Source organism: Solanum lycopersicum, chromosome 3 (genome assembly GCF_036512215.1).
Source record: "Solanum lycopersicum chromosome 3, SLM_r2.1".
NCBI classification, from domain to species: Eukaryota; Viridiplantae; Streptophyta; class Magnoliopsida; order Solanales; family Solanaceae; genus Solanum; species Solanum lycopersicum.
Window position 1 is genome coordinate 11926056 of NC_090802.1, and position 18787 is coordinate 11944842.

The 18787-nt window shown below is 33.7% G+C and overlaps 1 protein-coding gene across 1 annotated transcript; it reads left to right on the plus strand.

The window, feature by feature from the left end:
* Positions 1 to 15345: 15345 nt before the first annotated feature.
* On the plus strand, positions 15346 to 15684 carry LOC138347402 (uncharacterized). The gene has a single exon (XM_069295701.1). The coding sequence runs from the start codon at positions 15346 to 15348 to the stop codon at positions 15682 to 15684; it is 339 nt and encodes a 112-aa protein (XP_069151802.1).
* Positions 15685 to 18787: the final 3103 nt, after the last annotated feature.

Sequence of the window (18787 nt, forward strand, 5' to 3'; positions counted from 1 at the left end):
ACGACCTACACCATAATCCGTAGTGAAGACCGCGACCCATGAGGTTGTTAGTGGTCTTTACTTCCTTCAGTTCAACTTTACTGACTTGTTTTTTATTTCTCCCTTCTTTCACTTTTCTTGTGTTTCACGTGTACAAAAAATACCAAACACATTATATCCACTTAAATACACTCGGTTCTAGTATTAATTCTCAATTTTAAAGCATCAAATATGTCAAGATTTCGTGGCACATCACTTCCTGGTACCATCCAACAGAAGCCACTCACGGCCTGTGGAGTGGAGTGGACCACAGACCGTAGGTATAATTCGTGGATGGGCACCCAAATACTGTCTAAAAGTCTTTGAACCACATCCTAGAGCAACAGAACATTGGTGGATTCGCGTTTCATGGTCTAGAACCTAAATTTAGGATTTTTTGACCATGGTCGACAGACATGTAGGACACACTTCAGACCATGGTTCATCAATTAGGATCCCTGAGTCATGGTTGGCTGTTAATATTTAGAGGAATTCAGTTCTTTTCTAATTAGTCTATCCTTATACTATGTCATTTTCCTATGTTAGGACCCTATATAAGTGGTTTTAACCCCCCAAAACATACCATTCAAGTTATTCTCTCAAATTCACCAAAAGAAAATGGGTTCTTCCTCTTCAAAATATTCCTCTCTCTAGAAGTTGGAAGAAGAAGATTGAAGTTAGGGCTCGAGGTCATATCTTAATTCCTAAATTACTTTTTGTATTTGATAGCAAGGTATGATGGATCTTCATCATAAAATCTTGCATCCGAGGATCGCCTAAGTTCTCCAATTGAAAAGTAGAAATTCCCTAATTTTAATAAGGGTTTTGTTCTAATTTGTGGATGTTTATGAATGTTGACTCAACTAATTGAATTATGATTTATTATGCATCAATTGAGAGAATTACATGTTTTATGATGAATTTACATGTACCCATGTTTAACCCATATTTCTAAGATGAAGTTGATGTAAATGGACTTTACTCTATGAAAGGAGAATTTTTATGTGTATTCTTATAGGATAGATAAGGTATATTATGAATTTCGTTGAGATTGAAGCATATGTGATGATTATGATATGAACTACTTTGAGAGTTCAGCCAATGTTATGAATTGTTGATTATTGATGTAACTAATGTGGAAGGGATATTTTCCTACTGATTTTCATATGTATGATTGTGAAAAGATTCTCACATTGAATGATTCTAGGTTGTAAGGATTGCTCATTTAAAGTGAATTTAAGCTTAGGAACTATGAATATAATGAGACTACAGGTGAGTACCCTTGTCATATGAAAGAAAGACAAAGTGGTGAATACCCATGTCACGTGATGTTTGGACTAGAGGCGACTATCCACGATCATATAGTAAGATCGACAAGAGGCGACTACCCATGATGCCATAGTAAAATACAAAAGAAGCAACTACCTATGATCCTATAATAAAAGGACCATGATCCCAAGGTAAGAAGGGATAGAGGCAATTAACCATGTTCCCTTATAGTAAGTTAAGAGATGGTTTTCCGTGTCTTTAAAAGAAAAAGTAGGATATATTATGATAGTTGATGAACTTGGATTGTTGCTTGAATTTTCCGTCCATGATGAGCAAGACTAGTGGCGTATTAACCATGCCTTGATTATGTAGGAATTGATGTTACTTCAAGAAGTATTTCTCATATCTGAAATGATTTATCATGTACATTGATTATGCTATATGACTTATGTTGTCAAACTCTTGTGTTATGTTTATGCAAGTTATCATATTTAGTACATTTTTATAGTAACCCATACTCTTGTATACATTTCTTACCCAAATGTAGAAGAAGATTTGAAATGGGTGAGTCCTCATTCATCCGAGGATATGGCCACTACTTACCTTATATTCTTTTCATTTTGAGTTTCGAACATTGATGTATGGGTTGCTTCCCAAGATTCTATTATATTAGTTGGTTTTCAGATAAGTTTATTAGAATTGCGCTTCATTTTATAAAACATTGGTTATGGTTTAAATTGTTTTAAATCTTACCGACTTCTATTATCTTGAATATGAGAGCTAAGTGGATTATACGAGGCTTCTCATGGTCTTGTATGTCATTTACATCTAGGGGTGCCCTTGGATCATGGCAGCAACACAATACAATTCACAACCTAAAGTCATGCTATGATCCCATCCCATAGCCTAACACAAAAAAATGAACGATTACTCAATCCCGATCTACGAGAAGAATGGTCGAACTATATTGATAGAAATTGAATTGGGGGTAAAATAGTTGAAAAAATACTTCAGAAATTAAAAAGGTAAAATCATATTTATTTTTTAAAATTGAAAATCATGTATTACAAGCAAGAGGAGTTCGTGGTTGAAAATCCTATTAAAGACAAGCAAGAATCGAGCTTTAAATCAAGAATTTACTACTTTTCAACTTTGGCAGAAAACCCCCCAAAATTCACATTTGAAATGCAGTCAATATGAGAAATATCATAAAAACTTCGTCAAAATCAATTTACCCACAATACAAGGACCTTAAATCCCAAGAATAAGTGAAATTCATTCCAAATCAACCTACAAATCAATAGTTTTTTTATTCATTTATTTTAGGGTTTAATATCTTGACTTAATGGATAGAAATCGTGAAATATAAAAGAGGATTCTTGGGAAAAGAGTAAATATGATTAGAAATATGTAACCGATGATTATGGGGGGAAATGCATCAAAGACCATCTCAAATCGACTTTTTTGGCTCTCAAAATGTTAAAATTACGAAATAGATTTGAATAGATATTTACCTCAACACTTTTTTCTCGTCACTAAGAGTGTGCATCAGCAACCTTGAAACCTTTTGAGCCTTGAAACTCATTCGGAATCCTATAAACACGTACCAATAGTGCAAATTCATCATAAAACATATTTTGAAACCAATGGAATCATAAAATTTCAATAAAAAGATGGATATGAATAAAATACCCCCTAAAAACCGTTTAAGCCAAAAATTAACAATTTACCTAAATATCCAAAGTCAATCATATCAAAAATTTTCAACTCAAAAAAGAGCAAAATTACCATTAACACATTTGATCACATCGGGGACTACACCAACCATTCCACAACTCAAACCAAACATGAAAAATATAAGAGGAAGGGTAAAATGTTCATTTCATAATTAAAAACAAGTTTACAAGAAATGAGACAATACATTCACTGATCCACATTCTACGGTCAATTGAAAATGCGTCATATCGTGCCTAATTCCTAACCTCAATTTCTTAGGAATATGTTTACATTTACTCAAAATCATAATGATCAATCTTTGCACCTCCTAACCAGGGAAACTACACATGTCTAAACTATCTCAATTTCACTTCTCATATCTTATCCTTCATGGGAGTCACTCTTGTCTTACTCCAATAACTTCATTTTTTATCTTGTCTCTTTTGGTATGCTTATTTGATCAACATCCTCAACTCTGACCTCTATCACTCTCATCCTCTTCTACCTATGTCACTCTCATCCAGGGTTGGCTCTTGCCTTTGCAAAATAAGGCTTATGCCTTTGGCCCCAAAAATTTGGGAACTGCAAATTTTTATCAAAAATAAACTCTGTGTTAGAATATTTATAGAAAAAGTGGATTATTTATGATAAAAAATATATGTTTAAAAAAATGTATATTATTTTACTCAGTTTAATATATGGTCCTTCATTAAAAATAAGAATAAATAGTTAATAGTTTTGAACAAAGAGAATTACAAATTTTTTATTTCGTTTCAAACATTGCAACAAACATATAAGATGGTGTAATTCGCTTTCATCTTCTTGAATCAGATTATGTGGTTCTAACTCTTATCTTTATTTAGTATTTGTCAACTCTACTTATAGGATTATGTTAACGATTCATATAATAATTATCTCACTAAAAGGATGTTTTTCAATAATGAGTTGATAAAATCTTACCTAAAATCAATAATTCAAAAAACAACATTAGGTACTAATAATTTTCATCTAAAAAGTGTAACTTAATTTTGAATAAATACGTATACGAAATTTGTTTAAATTTTAGGCCTCAAATTTGAAATTTTGCTTTAAACCTCCAATAGGTTGAGTCGCCCCCTGCTCTCATCCTCTAAAGATGAGGGTTCTTTACCGGCTAACACTATGTTAAAAAGTTTATTTCCAATAAAGATAGTTAGTATAATCATTACTTTATAAAATTTATCTTTTACACTAGGTGGCACATTTTTATCACACAAGACAACGAATATAAATCTTTATTATTATGTTTTTTAGTTTGAATCTTATTGACATGAAATTTTTGTTGGTTTTCCTGACACGATTTGTTATGGTGATGTATTTAAATATTTGTTCATTTCCTTAAAAATATTTACATTGCTTATGCATATACTCCAACCATGTCAATCAAAAAGCCTACTTCAATATTTTCTTCAAAAATGACTTATTAAATAAGAAACTAATTATATATCCTCCATATCAAATTGCATCACATATAGACATCCATATTATATGGCTTTCTCATCTTGCAAAGGTACATTTTGTTGGAAGTTACGTTGCTCTTTCATAATTGCCAAATCAAGAAACCAGTAATGATGTGTCATTTCATTTATCCTCATGCGAGTATTGTTTTTATCGTAAGAGATAAAAATAATTCACTTAAGAATACGTAAAAACTTAATTCGGACATTACATATATGGTTGAAAGAGTAAATAAAAATGTCATTTTCTGTTCGCAATTGAGTGCACTCAATATTGAAACCATAATTTTTTGGGCTTACCATAGCCTGTTATTATCCCCTTATATTCAACAATAGTTGTTCATTATACTAAAAAGGGATAATGCCCAAGTACCACCTCAACCTATGTCCGAAATCTCAGAGATACACTTATACTATACTAAGGTCCTATTACCCCCCTGAACTTATTTAATTAATAATTTTTTACCCCTTTTTAGCCTACGTGGCACTATCCTGTGGGCCCAACGATGGTTGACTTTTTTTTCAAACTAGTGCCACGTAAGCTAAAAAGGGGTAGAAAATTACTCATAAAATAAGTTCAGGGGGGTAATAGGACCTTAGTATAGTATAAGTGTGTCTCTGGGATTTCGAGCATAGGTTGAGGGGGTACTTGTGCATTTTCCCTACTAAAAACAGTAGATTTTAGGAATAGCAAACATGAAAATCATGTTAGCACTCTATAGCGATAGTTTTGCTATTTGTGCTCCATTGTCAAACTATGTTTGTTGTAGAGCATTTGGTTTTGTATAAATCGCAGTGATTTGTAAAAAAATTGTGTTTGTATATGTATATGTTCTTTGTGTTAGGCTAGAGTGGTGAGCGAGATTGGAAGAGATCAAGAAGATATGGCATAAATAGATAGAGGTAAATTGTGTGTGTGTGTATATATATATATATATATATATATATATATATATATATATATCGATTAGATAAGTGTACACATGTAACTACTATGTGCATATATATATTAATAATTGTGTTTTTATATCATCATAAAATTTGAAGTCGTATACAACTGAATTAAGTTGAAATATTTATATTTGTATATCAAATCTCTCTCTCGCTTCATACAAACACAAGTTACACATTATATTTTGTATGATTTGTATTTGTCCGGAGGAAGAGAGAAAGGCAAAAGTGAACTGAGCAAGGAAAGATTTGTATTTGTATAATTACAATTGTATATGATGGAGAGATATGTATTGGTATTTATATATACAGTCTCCCTCTCTTTATACAAATACAAATTATATATTTGTGTTTGTATAAGTGAGAAAGCCGAGCAAGAGGTCTGAAAAAGAGGAGAGTGACGAGTGAGATTACAGAGAGAAGGGGAGAGGCGGATGACAAGAAGGTTGTTGCGAATTGAAATTAAATTAAACTGCAGGTTTAACGTATATTTTGAATTAATAGTTTGCTATTGATGTACAATTTCCCTAGTAAAAATAGTTGTTCACCAATACTCGTCTAATTTAGAAAATCAAAGAGACAAATTACCTTTATGTCTATTTTATCCTTGCTATCAAATATTATTTATCATCTAACATATTTTTCAAGCATTAAATTATTAAAGGCAAAGGATAATATTATAATATTACTCTATATTATTTATTATTTCTTAAGAAGTATGTTAAGTCAATAATGGATCACTATTATTGAACAGAGAAATTACTATTTAAATAAAATGCATGAGTTTAAAAAAATCTACTAATTGATCATTGTTCATTTATGATGAATACCATTTTACCATTCAATTTTATTTCTGTTATCAATACAATAGGTTAATAGTTGTTTCAATATTTTTTATTAATTACTCTAATTTTCTAAGTTAGAAAATCACTAATACCAGCAAAAGATAACTGCTTCAAATTAGAAAATCAGTATATAAACAAGAATTATTGCAATAATCCTATCATAATAACTTATGTTGGGTTTTAATTTGTATCTGTAAAAATGTGGCTTTTTTAGAATACAAATAACTATAATCTTAAAATTAGATAAGAAGGATAAATATATTGAAAATAGAGAAATATGACCCTCTTTTTATTTTATTAGAATATACATAGTATTTAAATATCATTATCTTAATATTTTCATATAAAATGTTAAAATTAAAAAAAATTACTTCCAATTTATGTGATTTAAAATTTGAGATTCAAATAAATTTATCTTTGATTGTTATCTTTTCATATATAAGTTTAAATTTATTTGATTTTAAAAATTTAAAACCAATACACACACACACACACCTTTTTTCTAATTTCTACACAATAAAATTATATATATATATATACATATATACTGTTATTAATTAATTACTTAATGAGAATTATACCTCCGTAAAATTAAAGAATTTCAGAAGGCAACAAGACTGAACGTAAGAATCTCTGTTTATAATATTTTTTTTCCTTATGTCGTTTTTCAACCTTTTTTTTTTTAGTTTTTATTATAATTTTTTATCTTAGTATTTACTATCATACCTTCTATTTCTATTATTTTTTAAATAAAAATATTTTATTTTATCTCTTCTCTTGTTATTTTAGTTTTTGTTATTATAGTTTTTTGTAACTTTTATAATTATTATTATCCCTTCTATTTCTATTATTTTTTATATTAAAAATATTTTATTTATCTCTTCTCCTTATTAACATAAAGGTGTTCTTTTTATACCTTCTATTTCTATTATTTTTTAAAAATAAAATATATTTTATTTATCTCTTCTCCTTATTATCATAAATGTGTGCTTTCTTCTATCATTTTACATATTAATCAATCTCATTTAATTCATTGCCATTAAAATTGCAGAACATTAAAGACAATTTTCCTTTTAATATTTTCATTAATGTTATTAATTCCTACTATCTTTCTTTTTTCTTCTGTTGTACTACTTTTATTTTATAATTTTTTTTAGAGTAAACACTTTTCAATTTTAAATTTTAAACTATGACAAATTTTAATTACATTTATTTTCTATTAAGTGAGTATTACCAATTAAGCTTATAATTTCATATTAGTTTCAAAATCTTTTTACCTTCCCTTCACTTTAATATGTTCATGTATAAATATATTTTCTCCTTTTTGTCCGAATCTCATTAATATGTTTATTCTTTTTAATTATTCTTGATTATTTTTGGTCGTAGGAGCTCGATATTTTGGGTGACAATAATGCAGAGGAATGTGGTACTAAATTTTTCCTAGAACGCTAAAGTTCGAAGGTGTATTTGTATTTTTTTTCTGTTCTTATCATATTATTTATGTTCTTTTTGTTTCTTGATTCGTTGTTATTATAACTATGAGTTGTAGGAGTTTGAATTTTCATGTGACAACAATGAAGGGGAATGTTGGCTAAATTTTTCCAAGAAAGTTGAAGTCAGAATGCTAAATTTTTTCAAGAAAGTAAAGGTCCGAAGGTGTATTTATAAAAAGAAAAAAAATACATCTTTTGTTATTATATTATTTATGTTGATCACTTCTTCTATCTTTTTCTTGATTTGTTGATATTTTATCCCTTTGATAATTTATGCATTTTATTAGGACATTTCAATATGAATGAAGAATTTAGAATTATTGAAAACAATTAAAAGTTTGTAATTTCATTTCTCAAATCGAGACAGTAATTATAATGAACTTTCACTATTCGAAAAGTAAAATATAATTATTGTTTTCTCGATTTCTTACGTAAAAATATAAACTTTATCATCTAAAATATAAAAATATTAACTTTATCATCTAAAATATGAGAGTGATAGTTAGTTACAGCTATACAAGCATCTACATTCTATAATAATAGTTCTTACAACTTACTACTAACACATACACTTTATATATATATATATATATATATATATATATATATATATATGTATGTATATATATGCCTCATGTAAATCATAAGTAAAAGTAGACATACTTTTTTTGGAAAATAAACACTTCGAGTACAACTAGGAAAGCTAGAAAGATTCTCAACGTTTATTCTTTAAATTCTTTATTTTTACTTTTTTGGCGTAACGACCCGTTCAGTCGTATTATTAATTTTAATCATTATTTTTATATTAACTTTTTTGATAGGTTTGTAAAAAAAATTATGACTTATAAGAATAAATGACATGATTTTCAAACTTAATAAAGGATTATTTTGTTGCTAATAATAATGGGAAAAAATAGAAAATAAATAAATAAATGAATAAGAGAAATAAAAGCAAAAATCCCTAATTGTTGAAACTTGAAATTTGTGCTTGATAAAAAAAAAATAAGAAGAAAAGAACAAACAGAAGAGGAAGAAAGAAACTTCTGCGGCATCACTAAGTTAACCACGAGAGTACAGGTTACATCAATTTTCTTAATGTTGTTTACCCAATATTCTGGTTTGTTTAGTGATATCATTAGCATTAATATTATATGAATAGATAGAAGAATTGAAAGAATTGTTGTTTAAATTAAATCACGTGGTTGTGATTAGTGATTGAAAGTTGAGGCAATCAAATAATATATGGCCAATGATGAGGCAGTGATGACTACTGATTGCCTAATCAAGAATATAACATGGTAATTAGTTAACTCAAGGAAAATTATGCGTGAAAATGGTTTTGGCTTAGTTTGAAGCTTTTAGAAATTTATACGTAATTGATTTTTGAATTTTTCTTATAGTTTTCATATTAACATTCAAGCTTGATATATTGATATATGTAATACAATATCGAGTGTACTATATTATAAGAAAGTTATAAGAGTTGTAGTTTTTGGAGAAATTATGATTTAACCATAAGCTTGAAACTTGAAAAATATAAGAATTGACAAGTTAATGGTCATCAAGACTTAGGAACTTAATTATAAATTTGGGTAAGCTTTTGGGTCTAAGCTAAACTTATATAACATGAGTGTTCTTAGTGTCGAAATCTTATTGTGACCATGTACTTGAATAGATTGCATTGGTTTGGAAGCTCAACGAAAGAGAAAAACTCAAATCCCAGAGTAATAGTTCATTTATTTAAGGCAAGTGGATTTCTAGACCCTTGTTAAGCGTATGAAATTCGTGTATTACCTTGTGTACTGTTGAGAATGACTTGGAGACTTGTTGCTTATTTGTTGGTGTTGTATTCCTTGTTTGTAAATTGTGCTTGTTATCAAAATGGTTATCTCATTATTTACATTTGAGCATGTCATTTGCATTGTATCAGAGACATGATTATGGTAAGAAGATGTATCATTTCGAGGGTTGTATCGCGCGCCGCGGTGGATATTATATTTCGAGGGACGTATAGTGCGCCGCGAAGGTTACTTTTATTGAGGGTCGTGTCGTGCGCTGCGACAGATAGAAGGACAGATATGTCCCCCGTGGGTCCTGAACTGAGAGACAGCGGGTGTGTATCGTTAAGAAAGACATGCATCATGATATTTGACATTGCATCTCATGGCATTGCACATTTTATTATTGATGAACTTGAACACGTGTTAATATTGTGATTGTTTCTCTATGAATCTTATGACTGTTGAATATTGAGTTGTTATTGAGAATGTTTAAACTGATAGAGTGTGGTTATTGAGTTGTGTGTTTGGTAAACTGTAAACTGTTAGGTTGTAGCGTGGAGGTTTAGATAGGGTGTAAGGAGTACCCGTATTTTGTTCACTTAACTTGTGTTTAGAGGTTTTCTTATTGGGTACTGCGTGGTTTGGTACTCACCCCTTGCTTCTACAAATTTTTGTAGGTTACGAGCCCGGATCTTCGTGATACCTGTCATTCTTTTCGTTTTCGAGGCATCTTGTGGAGGGTTGTGATGTAGCTGCTTATCATCTCAGTGAACTTTCCTACTACAGTTTATGACTTTGTTTTAACTTGAAAGACAACTTCATTTTAGACTTCTATTTTGTTTCAATTCTAATATTTACATTAGAGGCGTGTGCACGTAACAACCTGGTTTTGAGAATTGAATTAATATGACTTGGTTTCACAATAGAAATTGTTGTTGGATTGTCATTTACTTCCGCACTTTGTTGGATATTGTGTTTTAGGCTGACTTGTCTTAGTGGGATAAGACGATTGTCATCACACCCATTTTTTGGTCGTGACAAAATGGTATCAGAGCTCCAGGTTCATAGATCTCATGTGTATACAAGTCGAGTCTACGTGGAGTCTCGAGGATCAGTACGGAGACGTTTGTACTTATCTCTGAGAGGCTATAAGGATTACTAGGAAACTTACTTTTGTTCATTCTTTCTCATCTTTCGTAGTCACATTCTTTAGTACTGAGTTGTTGTATACTCTTTTGACAGATGACGAGAATTAGAACTAATGTTACTGGTGATAGAGGGGAGGCACTTCCCAAGGCAGTTGTTGAGGCTCCAACTAGGGGTAAGGGTAGATCTCGAGCTAGAGGTCGTGCTAGTAGTACGATAGTAGCCAGAGGTCGTGGATGTGGAGCAGCACCAGTGAGAGGTCGTGCTAGAGAGGTCTCTAAGAACCTCAAATTGATGGCAGAGAGGACCAGGTTCCTTTAGATCCTGTAGTCACACCTTTGCTTCAGGATACACTATTGAGGGTGTTAAGTGTGTTAGAGGGCTTTTCTCAGGGTGGTGGTGTGACTACCACACCACATAAATCTCGTACTAGAGAGGGATCTCACACCCAAGAGCAGCAACAAGCTCCAGTTGTTCAGGATGCGGTGGAGCAACTACCTGTAGATCCCGCGGTTTAAAATGATGTTGCACCATAATTTGGGGGTCAAGTTGCACCGGTGGTTGTTCTGACAGAGGATGACCAGCGTAGGTATGAGAGATTTTGAAAGATGGACTCACCTCAATTTCAGGGTGGGAAGAGCGAGGATGCTCATGAGTTTCTAACTACCAGTCGGGAGTTACTAGAGGTGGTTGGATTAGCTGAGTCACATGGGGTTCGATATGCTACACTCCAGGTTCGTGGACCAGCGAGAGAATGGTGGAGAACTTATTCAGGGGTTTTGCCAGTTGGATCTCCTTCAGTGACTTGGGAGCAGTTTGCTAGTGCATTTCAAGATCGTTTTATCCCATGGAGCGTGAGAGAGAAGAGTCCCTTGAGGTTTGAGAGTCTGAGACAGGATGGCTTATCGGTTACAGAGTATGAGGCGCATTTTTGCCAGTTGTCTAGGCATGTGTTGTCCATTATTCCAAATGAGACAGAGAGGATCTGCAGATTTTTGAGGGGATTGACTTTCTCAATCAGGTCAGCTGTGTTTCGGACATCTAGGGAGGGGGCTTCTTTCCAGTACATTGTGAGCGCCACCAAAGAGGCGGAATTGATGGAGAGAGAGGAGTTTGGGGACCCTAAAAGGGTCTGTATATCAGGTCAGTTTCATGGTGCCTCATCTGGAGGTAGGGGATCACAGAGAGTGAGTGGTTCTTTTCAGCAGCGGGGACTTATTCATGCATCTATGCCGATATTTGAGGGTGGCAAGACATATAGGGGTTCTTATTGCCCGGGTCAAGGCTCGTACGGTTCACAGCAGCGACCTACAGGGCGAGGCAATTATAGTGGATTTTCAGGGTCCACACAGCAGTTCCCATATTAGAGATTTTGTTTTACTTGTGGAGATTCCGATCATCTAATGCGGCAGTGTACTTCTCAAAGGGTTCGTGGTGGGCCTCGGCCTAATTCTTCATTCTACACTAGACCACCAGTTCCACAGGGTAGAGGTCGTGGCAGAGTTCAGTCAGGTAGAGGTGATAGAGTTTCTAGTAGTGGTGTTGCAGTTCAGCAGAATGGGGGTAGAGGTACCACCTAGGCTGGAGGTGGATGAGGATCCCACTGTTATGCTTTCCCTGGGAGACCTGAGGCGGAGACCTCTGATGTTGTTATTACAGGTATCATCCCAGTATGCCATCGACCTGCGTCTGTGTTGTTTGATCCAGGTTCTACATTCTCTTATGTGTATATGTATTTTGCTGCTAAATTTGATATGATATGTGATAGCATGACTGTACCTATTCGTGTTTCTACACCCATGTAGCCCTTAGTGGTGGATCGAGTGTATCGATCCTGTCTTGTTTCTTTGGTTGGGTATGACACTTGGGTAGACTTAATCATTCTGGGGATGGTAGACTTTGATTTTATCTTGGGTATGGATTGATTTTCTCCTTATCACGTTGTCCTTGATCGTAATGCTAAGACTGTGACATTAGCAATGCCTGGTGTTCCAACGGTTGAGTGAAAGAGTGTTACTTGTTCTTATCCTAGCAAGGTTATCTCTTTTATTCGTGCTCAGAGAATGGTGGAGAAGGGTGTTTGTCTTACTTAGCATTTATTCGGGATACTAGAGTTGAATCACCTCCCATGGATTCTGTTCCTGTGGTTTAGAAGTTTCTCGATGTATTTCCTTCTGATCTTCCAGGTTTTCCTCCCGATAGGGATATCGATTTTGCTATTGATTTGGAGCCAGGTACTAAGCCTATTTCTATACCTTCATATCGTATGGCCCCAGCAGAGTTGAAAGAATCAAAGGATCAGTTGCACGATTTATTGAGTAAGGGTATTATTCGCCCTAGTGTATCACCTTGGGGTGCCCCTTTATTGTTTGTGAAGAAAAAGGATGGGACTATGAGGATGTGTATTGATTACATACAGTTGAACAAAGTAACAGTGAAGAATAAGTATCATCTTCCGCGTATTGATGACTTATTTAATCAATTATAGGGAGCATCATTGTTCTCTAAGATTTATTTGAGGTCTGGGTATCATCAGTTGAAGATTAGGGCATCAGATATCCCTAAGACAGCTCTTCGAACCCGGTATGGGCATTATGAGTTTCTAGTGATGTCCTTAGGATTGACTAATGCCCTGCAGCATTCATGGAGTTGATGAATGGGGTATTTCGATCATACCTTGATTCTTTTGTGATTGTTTTCATAGATGACATCTTGATTTACTCTAAGACTGAGGAGGACCATGTCCGACACATGAGGATTGTACTTCTGAGGTTGAGAGAAGAGAAGTTGTATGCCAAGTTCTCAAAGTGTGAGTTCTAGCTTACTTCTTTGACATTCTTGGGACATGTGGTGTCCAATGAGGGTATTAGAGTAGATTCGGCCAAAATTGAGGCAGTTAGAGGTTGGACGCAACCTACTTCACCTATTGAGATTCAGAGTTTTGTGGGATTGGCAGGCTATTATCGACGACTTGTTCAGAGTTTCTCTACTATTGTAGCTCCATTAACTAGATTGACTCGACAGGATGTGCAATTTCACTTGTCTGATGAATTTGAGCAGAGCTTTCAAAAACTCAAGACATTGTTGACTTCAGCTCCTGTGTTGAATCTACCTGAGAAGGATGTAGACTTTACAGCGTACTGTGATACTTTAGGATTTGTATTGGTTGGTGTGTTGATGCAGAAGGGGAAAGTGATTCCTTATGCTTCTAGGCAATTGAGGTCCCATGAGAAAAACTACCCTACTCATGATCTAGAGTTGGCGGCTGTGGTATTTTTATTTAAGTTATGGCGTAATTATTTGTATCGAGTGCATTGTGAGATCTTCACTAATCATCGGAGTCTTCAATATATCTTTATTCAGAGAGATTTGAACTTGAGGCAGCGAAGATGGCTTGAGTTGCTGAAAGACTATGATGTGACCATTCTGTATCATCCGGGGAAGGTCAATGTTGTGGCCGATGCTTTGAGTAGGAAGACTCATAGTATGGGGAGTCTTGAACCTCTTAGTATTGAGGAGAGACCATTGGCTAGAGATGTTCAATTGTTAGCTAACAGTCTTGTCCGATTACAGATCTCAGAGGAGAGTGATGGGATGATTGCTTTTATTGAGGCTCGATCTTCTTTAGTCAAGCAGATCCGTGCACACCAGTTTAATGATGAAAAGTTATGTCTCATTCGAGACAAAGTATTGAGAGGGGAAGCTAAGGAGGTTGTCCTTGATTCTAATGGTGTCTTGAGGATCGGAGGAAGGATTTGTGTGCCCAAGACAGTCGATTTGATTAGATTGATCCTTGAGGAGGCCTATTGTTCTCGGTATTCCATCCATCCGGGAGCGGCAAAGATGTATCATGATTTGAGTCAGCATTACTGGTGGTGGGGGATGAAGAGATATATAACAGACTTTGTTTCGAGGTGTTTGACTTGCCAGCAGGTCAAGTGTGAGCACCAGCGGCCCGGGTGTGTATCTTAAAGGATGCCTATTCCTACATGGATGTGGGAGCGGATTACTATGGACTTTGTTGTGGGTTTACCTACCACAGCAGGTGGTTATGACTCCATTTAGGTTATTGTAGATAGGCTGACCAAGTCTGCCCACTTCATTCCGGTTCGGGTGAAGTATACGGCAGAAAAATTAGCCGAGCTATATATCAGTCAAATTGTGCGACTACATGGAGTTCCGATTTCTATCATATCAGATCGAGGTTCACTATTTACTTCTCATTTCTGGAAGGCATTACAACATGGTTTGGGTACTCAGTTAGATATGAGTACGGCATTTCACCCTCAGACAGATGGTCAATCTGAGCGGACCATTCAGGTATTGGAAGATATGCTTCGAGCGTGTGTGATCGATTTTGGTGCTAGATGGGATCAACATTTACCCTTAGCAAAGTTTGCCTATAATAACAGTTATCACTCTAGTATCCAGATGGCCCCATTTGAGGGTTTGTAATGGAAGACGGTGTAGGTCTCCGATTGGTTGGTTTGATTCGACGGAGATGGACTCTTTGGATACAGACTTGCTTAGAAATGCTATGGAGCAAGTCCTTATGATTCAGTATAGATTATTGACAGCTCAGAGTCGATAAAAGAGTTATGCAGACCGGAGAGTTAGAGCCTTGGTGTTTATGGAGGGTGATCATGTTTGGCTGCGAGTATCACCCGTGAAGGGTGTGATAAGGTTTGGAAAGAAGGGAAACCCTAGGTTCATTGGACCTTTTGATATTTTGAGCCGAGTGGGAGAGGTAGCTTATAAGTTGGCGTTGCCACCTAGTTTGTCAGCAGTTCATCCTGTTTTCCATGTCTCTATGCTTCGAAAGTATATTTTGGATGAATCTCATGTGCTTTCACTTGATTTTGTGGAGTTGGGTCCAGACTTGACATTTGAGAAGGAGCCTATAGCTATTTTGGATAGGCAGATTCGAAATCTTAGGACCAAGGAGATTGCTTTAGTGAAGGTGCAATAGAAGCACCGATAAGTGGGAGAGGCAACTTGGGAGACTAAGTCTGACATGCGTGCTAGATATCCACAACTTTTAGAAGCTTCGGGTACTTTCTTTCACCTTATGTTCGAGGGCGAACACGATTTTTAGTGGTGGATACTGTAATGACCGATTCAGTCGTTTTATTAATTTTAACCATTATTTTTATAATAACTTTTTTGATAGCTTTGTAAAAAAAATTTAGGACTTATCATGATTTTTCAAACTTAATAAAGGATTATTTTGTTGCTAATAATAATGGAAAAAAAGAAAATAATAGAAAATAAATAAATATATGAATAAGAGAAATAAAAGCTAAAAGCCCTAATTGTTGAAACTTGAAATTTGCGCTTGATGAAAAAAAATAAGAAGAAAAGAACAAACAGAAAAGGAAGAACGAAACTTGTGTGGCATCACTAAGTTAACCACGAGAGTACAGGTTATATCAATTTTCTTAATGTTGTTTACCCAATTTTCTTGTTTATTTAGTGATATCATTAGCATTAACATTATATAAAAAGATAGAAGAATTGAAAGAATTGTTGTTTAAATTAAATCACGAGGTTGTGATTAGTGATTGGAAGTTGAGGCAATCAAATAATATATGGCCAATGATGAGGCAGTGATGACTAATGATTACCTCATCAAGAATATAACATAGTAATTAGTGAATTCAAGGAATATTTTGCGTGAAAATGGTTTTGGCTTAGTTTGAAGCTTCTGAATACGTAATTAATTTTTGCATTTTTCTTATAGTTTTCATATTAAGATTCAAGTTTGATATATTGATATATGTAATATAATATCGAGTGTACTATATTATAAGAAAGTTATTAGAGTTGTCGTTTTTGGAGAAATTATGATTTAACCATAGGCTTGAAACTTGAAAAATATAAGAATTTGACAAGTTAATGATCATCGAGACTTAGGAACTTAATTATAAATTTGGGTAACCTTTTGGGTCTAAGCTAAACTTATATAACATGAGTGTTGTTAGTGTCGAAATCTTATTGAGACCATGTACTTGAATAGATTGCATTGGTTTGGAAGCTCAACGAAAAAGAAAAACTCAAATCCCAGAGTGATAGTTCGTTTATTTAAGGCAAGTGGATTTCTAAACCCTTGGTAAGCGTATGAAATTTGTGTATTACCTTGTGTACTGTTGAGAATGACTTTGAGACTTGTTGCTTATTTGTTGGTGTTGTATTCTTTGTAGTAAATTGCTCTTTGTTATCAAAATGGTTATCTCCTCATTTACATTTGAGCATGTCATTTGCATTGTATCTGAGACATGATTATGGTAAGAAGATGTACCATTTCGAGGGTCGTATCGCGCGCCGCGATGGATATTATATTCTGAGAGACATATCGCGCGCCACAAAGGTTACTATTATCGAGGGTCGTGTCGTGCGCTGCGACATATGCATGGACAGATATATCCCCCATGGGTCCCAGACTGAGAGACAGCGGGTGTGTATCGTTAAGAAAGACATGCATCACTTTATTTGACATTGCATCTCATGGCATTGCACATTTGAACTTGAACACGTGTTTTGCTAATCTTGTGATTGTTTCTCTATAAAGCTTGTGACTGTTGAGTATTGAGTTATTATTGAGAATGTGTAAACTGATAGAGTGTGGTTATTGAGTTGTGTATTTGGTAAACTGTAAACTGTTAGGTTGTAGCGTGGAGGTTTAGATAGGGTGTAAGGAGTACCCGTATTTTGTTCACTTAACTTGTGTTTAGAGGTTTGCTTGTTGGGTACCGTGTGGTTTGGTACTCACCCCTTGCTTCTACAAATTTTTGTAGGTTACGAGCCCGGATCTTCATGATACCTGTCATTATTTTCGTTTCCGAGGCATCTTGTGGAGGGTTGTGAGGTAGCTGCTTGTCATCTCAGCGAACTTTCCTACTCCAGTTTATGACTTTGTTTTAACTTGAAAGACAACTTCATTTTAGACTTCTATTTTGTTTCAATTCTAATATTTACATTAGAGGCTTGTGCACGTGACAACCTGGTTTTGAGAATTGAATTAATATGACTTGGTTTCATAATAGAAATAGTTGTTGGATTGTCATTTATTTTCGCACTTTGTTATTGGATTTTAGGCTGACTTGTCTTGGTGGAATAGGACGAGTGTCATCAAACCCGTTTTCGGATCGTGACATTTGGCTTCTTTTAAATGTTTACAAAAATAAAATTAAAGAAAGTTTTTGTAGCTTTACCACCATTAATAATGAAATAATTGAAATTAACAAAAAAATAATCTATAATTAAGTGTTAATCTAATTCATTTGTAGTAGATCAAAAATGTTTATATATATATATATAAAGTTGAGTAAGAAAAATGTGATGTGGCTTAATTAAACATAGCAATCAAATGAAGTAAAATCCAAATCAAATCTAGCAGCCCACTATCTCTCAATTACTAATAAAAGTTTATTTACGGTAAAAACTCATTTACGCATAATTAATTTCCTTATTACTCATTTTTTTATCATCCAAATTCGTTATTTACTTCAATTTTATGTTATTGTTCTTTTTTATTACTATAAGTACTAAAAAAGGAAGTCATTTCTACCGCGTAACATTCTTTCTTTTTCATTTCTAAGCTTTCTATTCAATTCTTCATTACTTTTAATGTGCTCCTTCATTTGAACTCTTTTTCCTAAAAAAGAAGTTATTTCGTAGGTACTTCTTTCTTTAATTTCTTTTGCCATAATTATATATCTTATTTAGTATTTTGGTGCAGATTTTTTTTTTGTTAGGAAATAAAGTACAATTTTCCATCACTTGTGAGAAGTATTTGTTCTAATTCAAGATTGAAAACATGTCATAGTAATATATCATTGTTTGCTACTTTTATTATTTATTGTAAGTTTGTGTATAGTTATACTATGAATTTCAACGAATTTTTTTTTAAAAAAAAGGGGGAAATGCCCTATTATAAGTGGTAGGAATAATTATATTAATTTCATATTGAATTTATGTAATTCTTACAACTTTGTAGAATATATTATTATCAGTATTGTATCAAATTTTGTTACTTTTCTTTTTCATTTATTGCAAACTTGTACATAATTAGT

Excerpts from the sequence above, each read along its gene's own strand:
- LOC138347402 (XM_069295701.1), top strand. The coding sequence starts at position 15,346 with ATGGAGGGTGATCATGTTTGGCTGCGAGTATCACCCGTGAAGGGTGTG.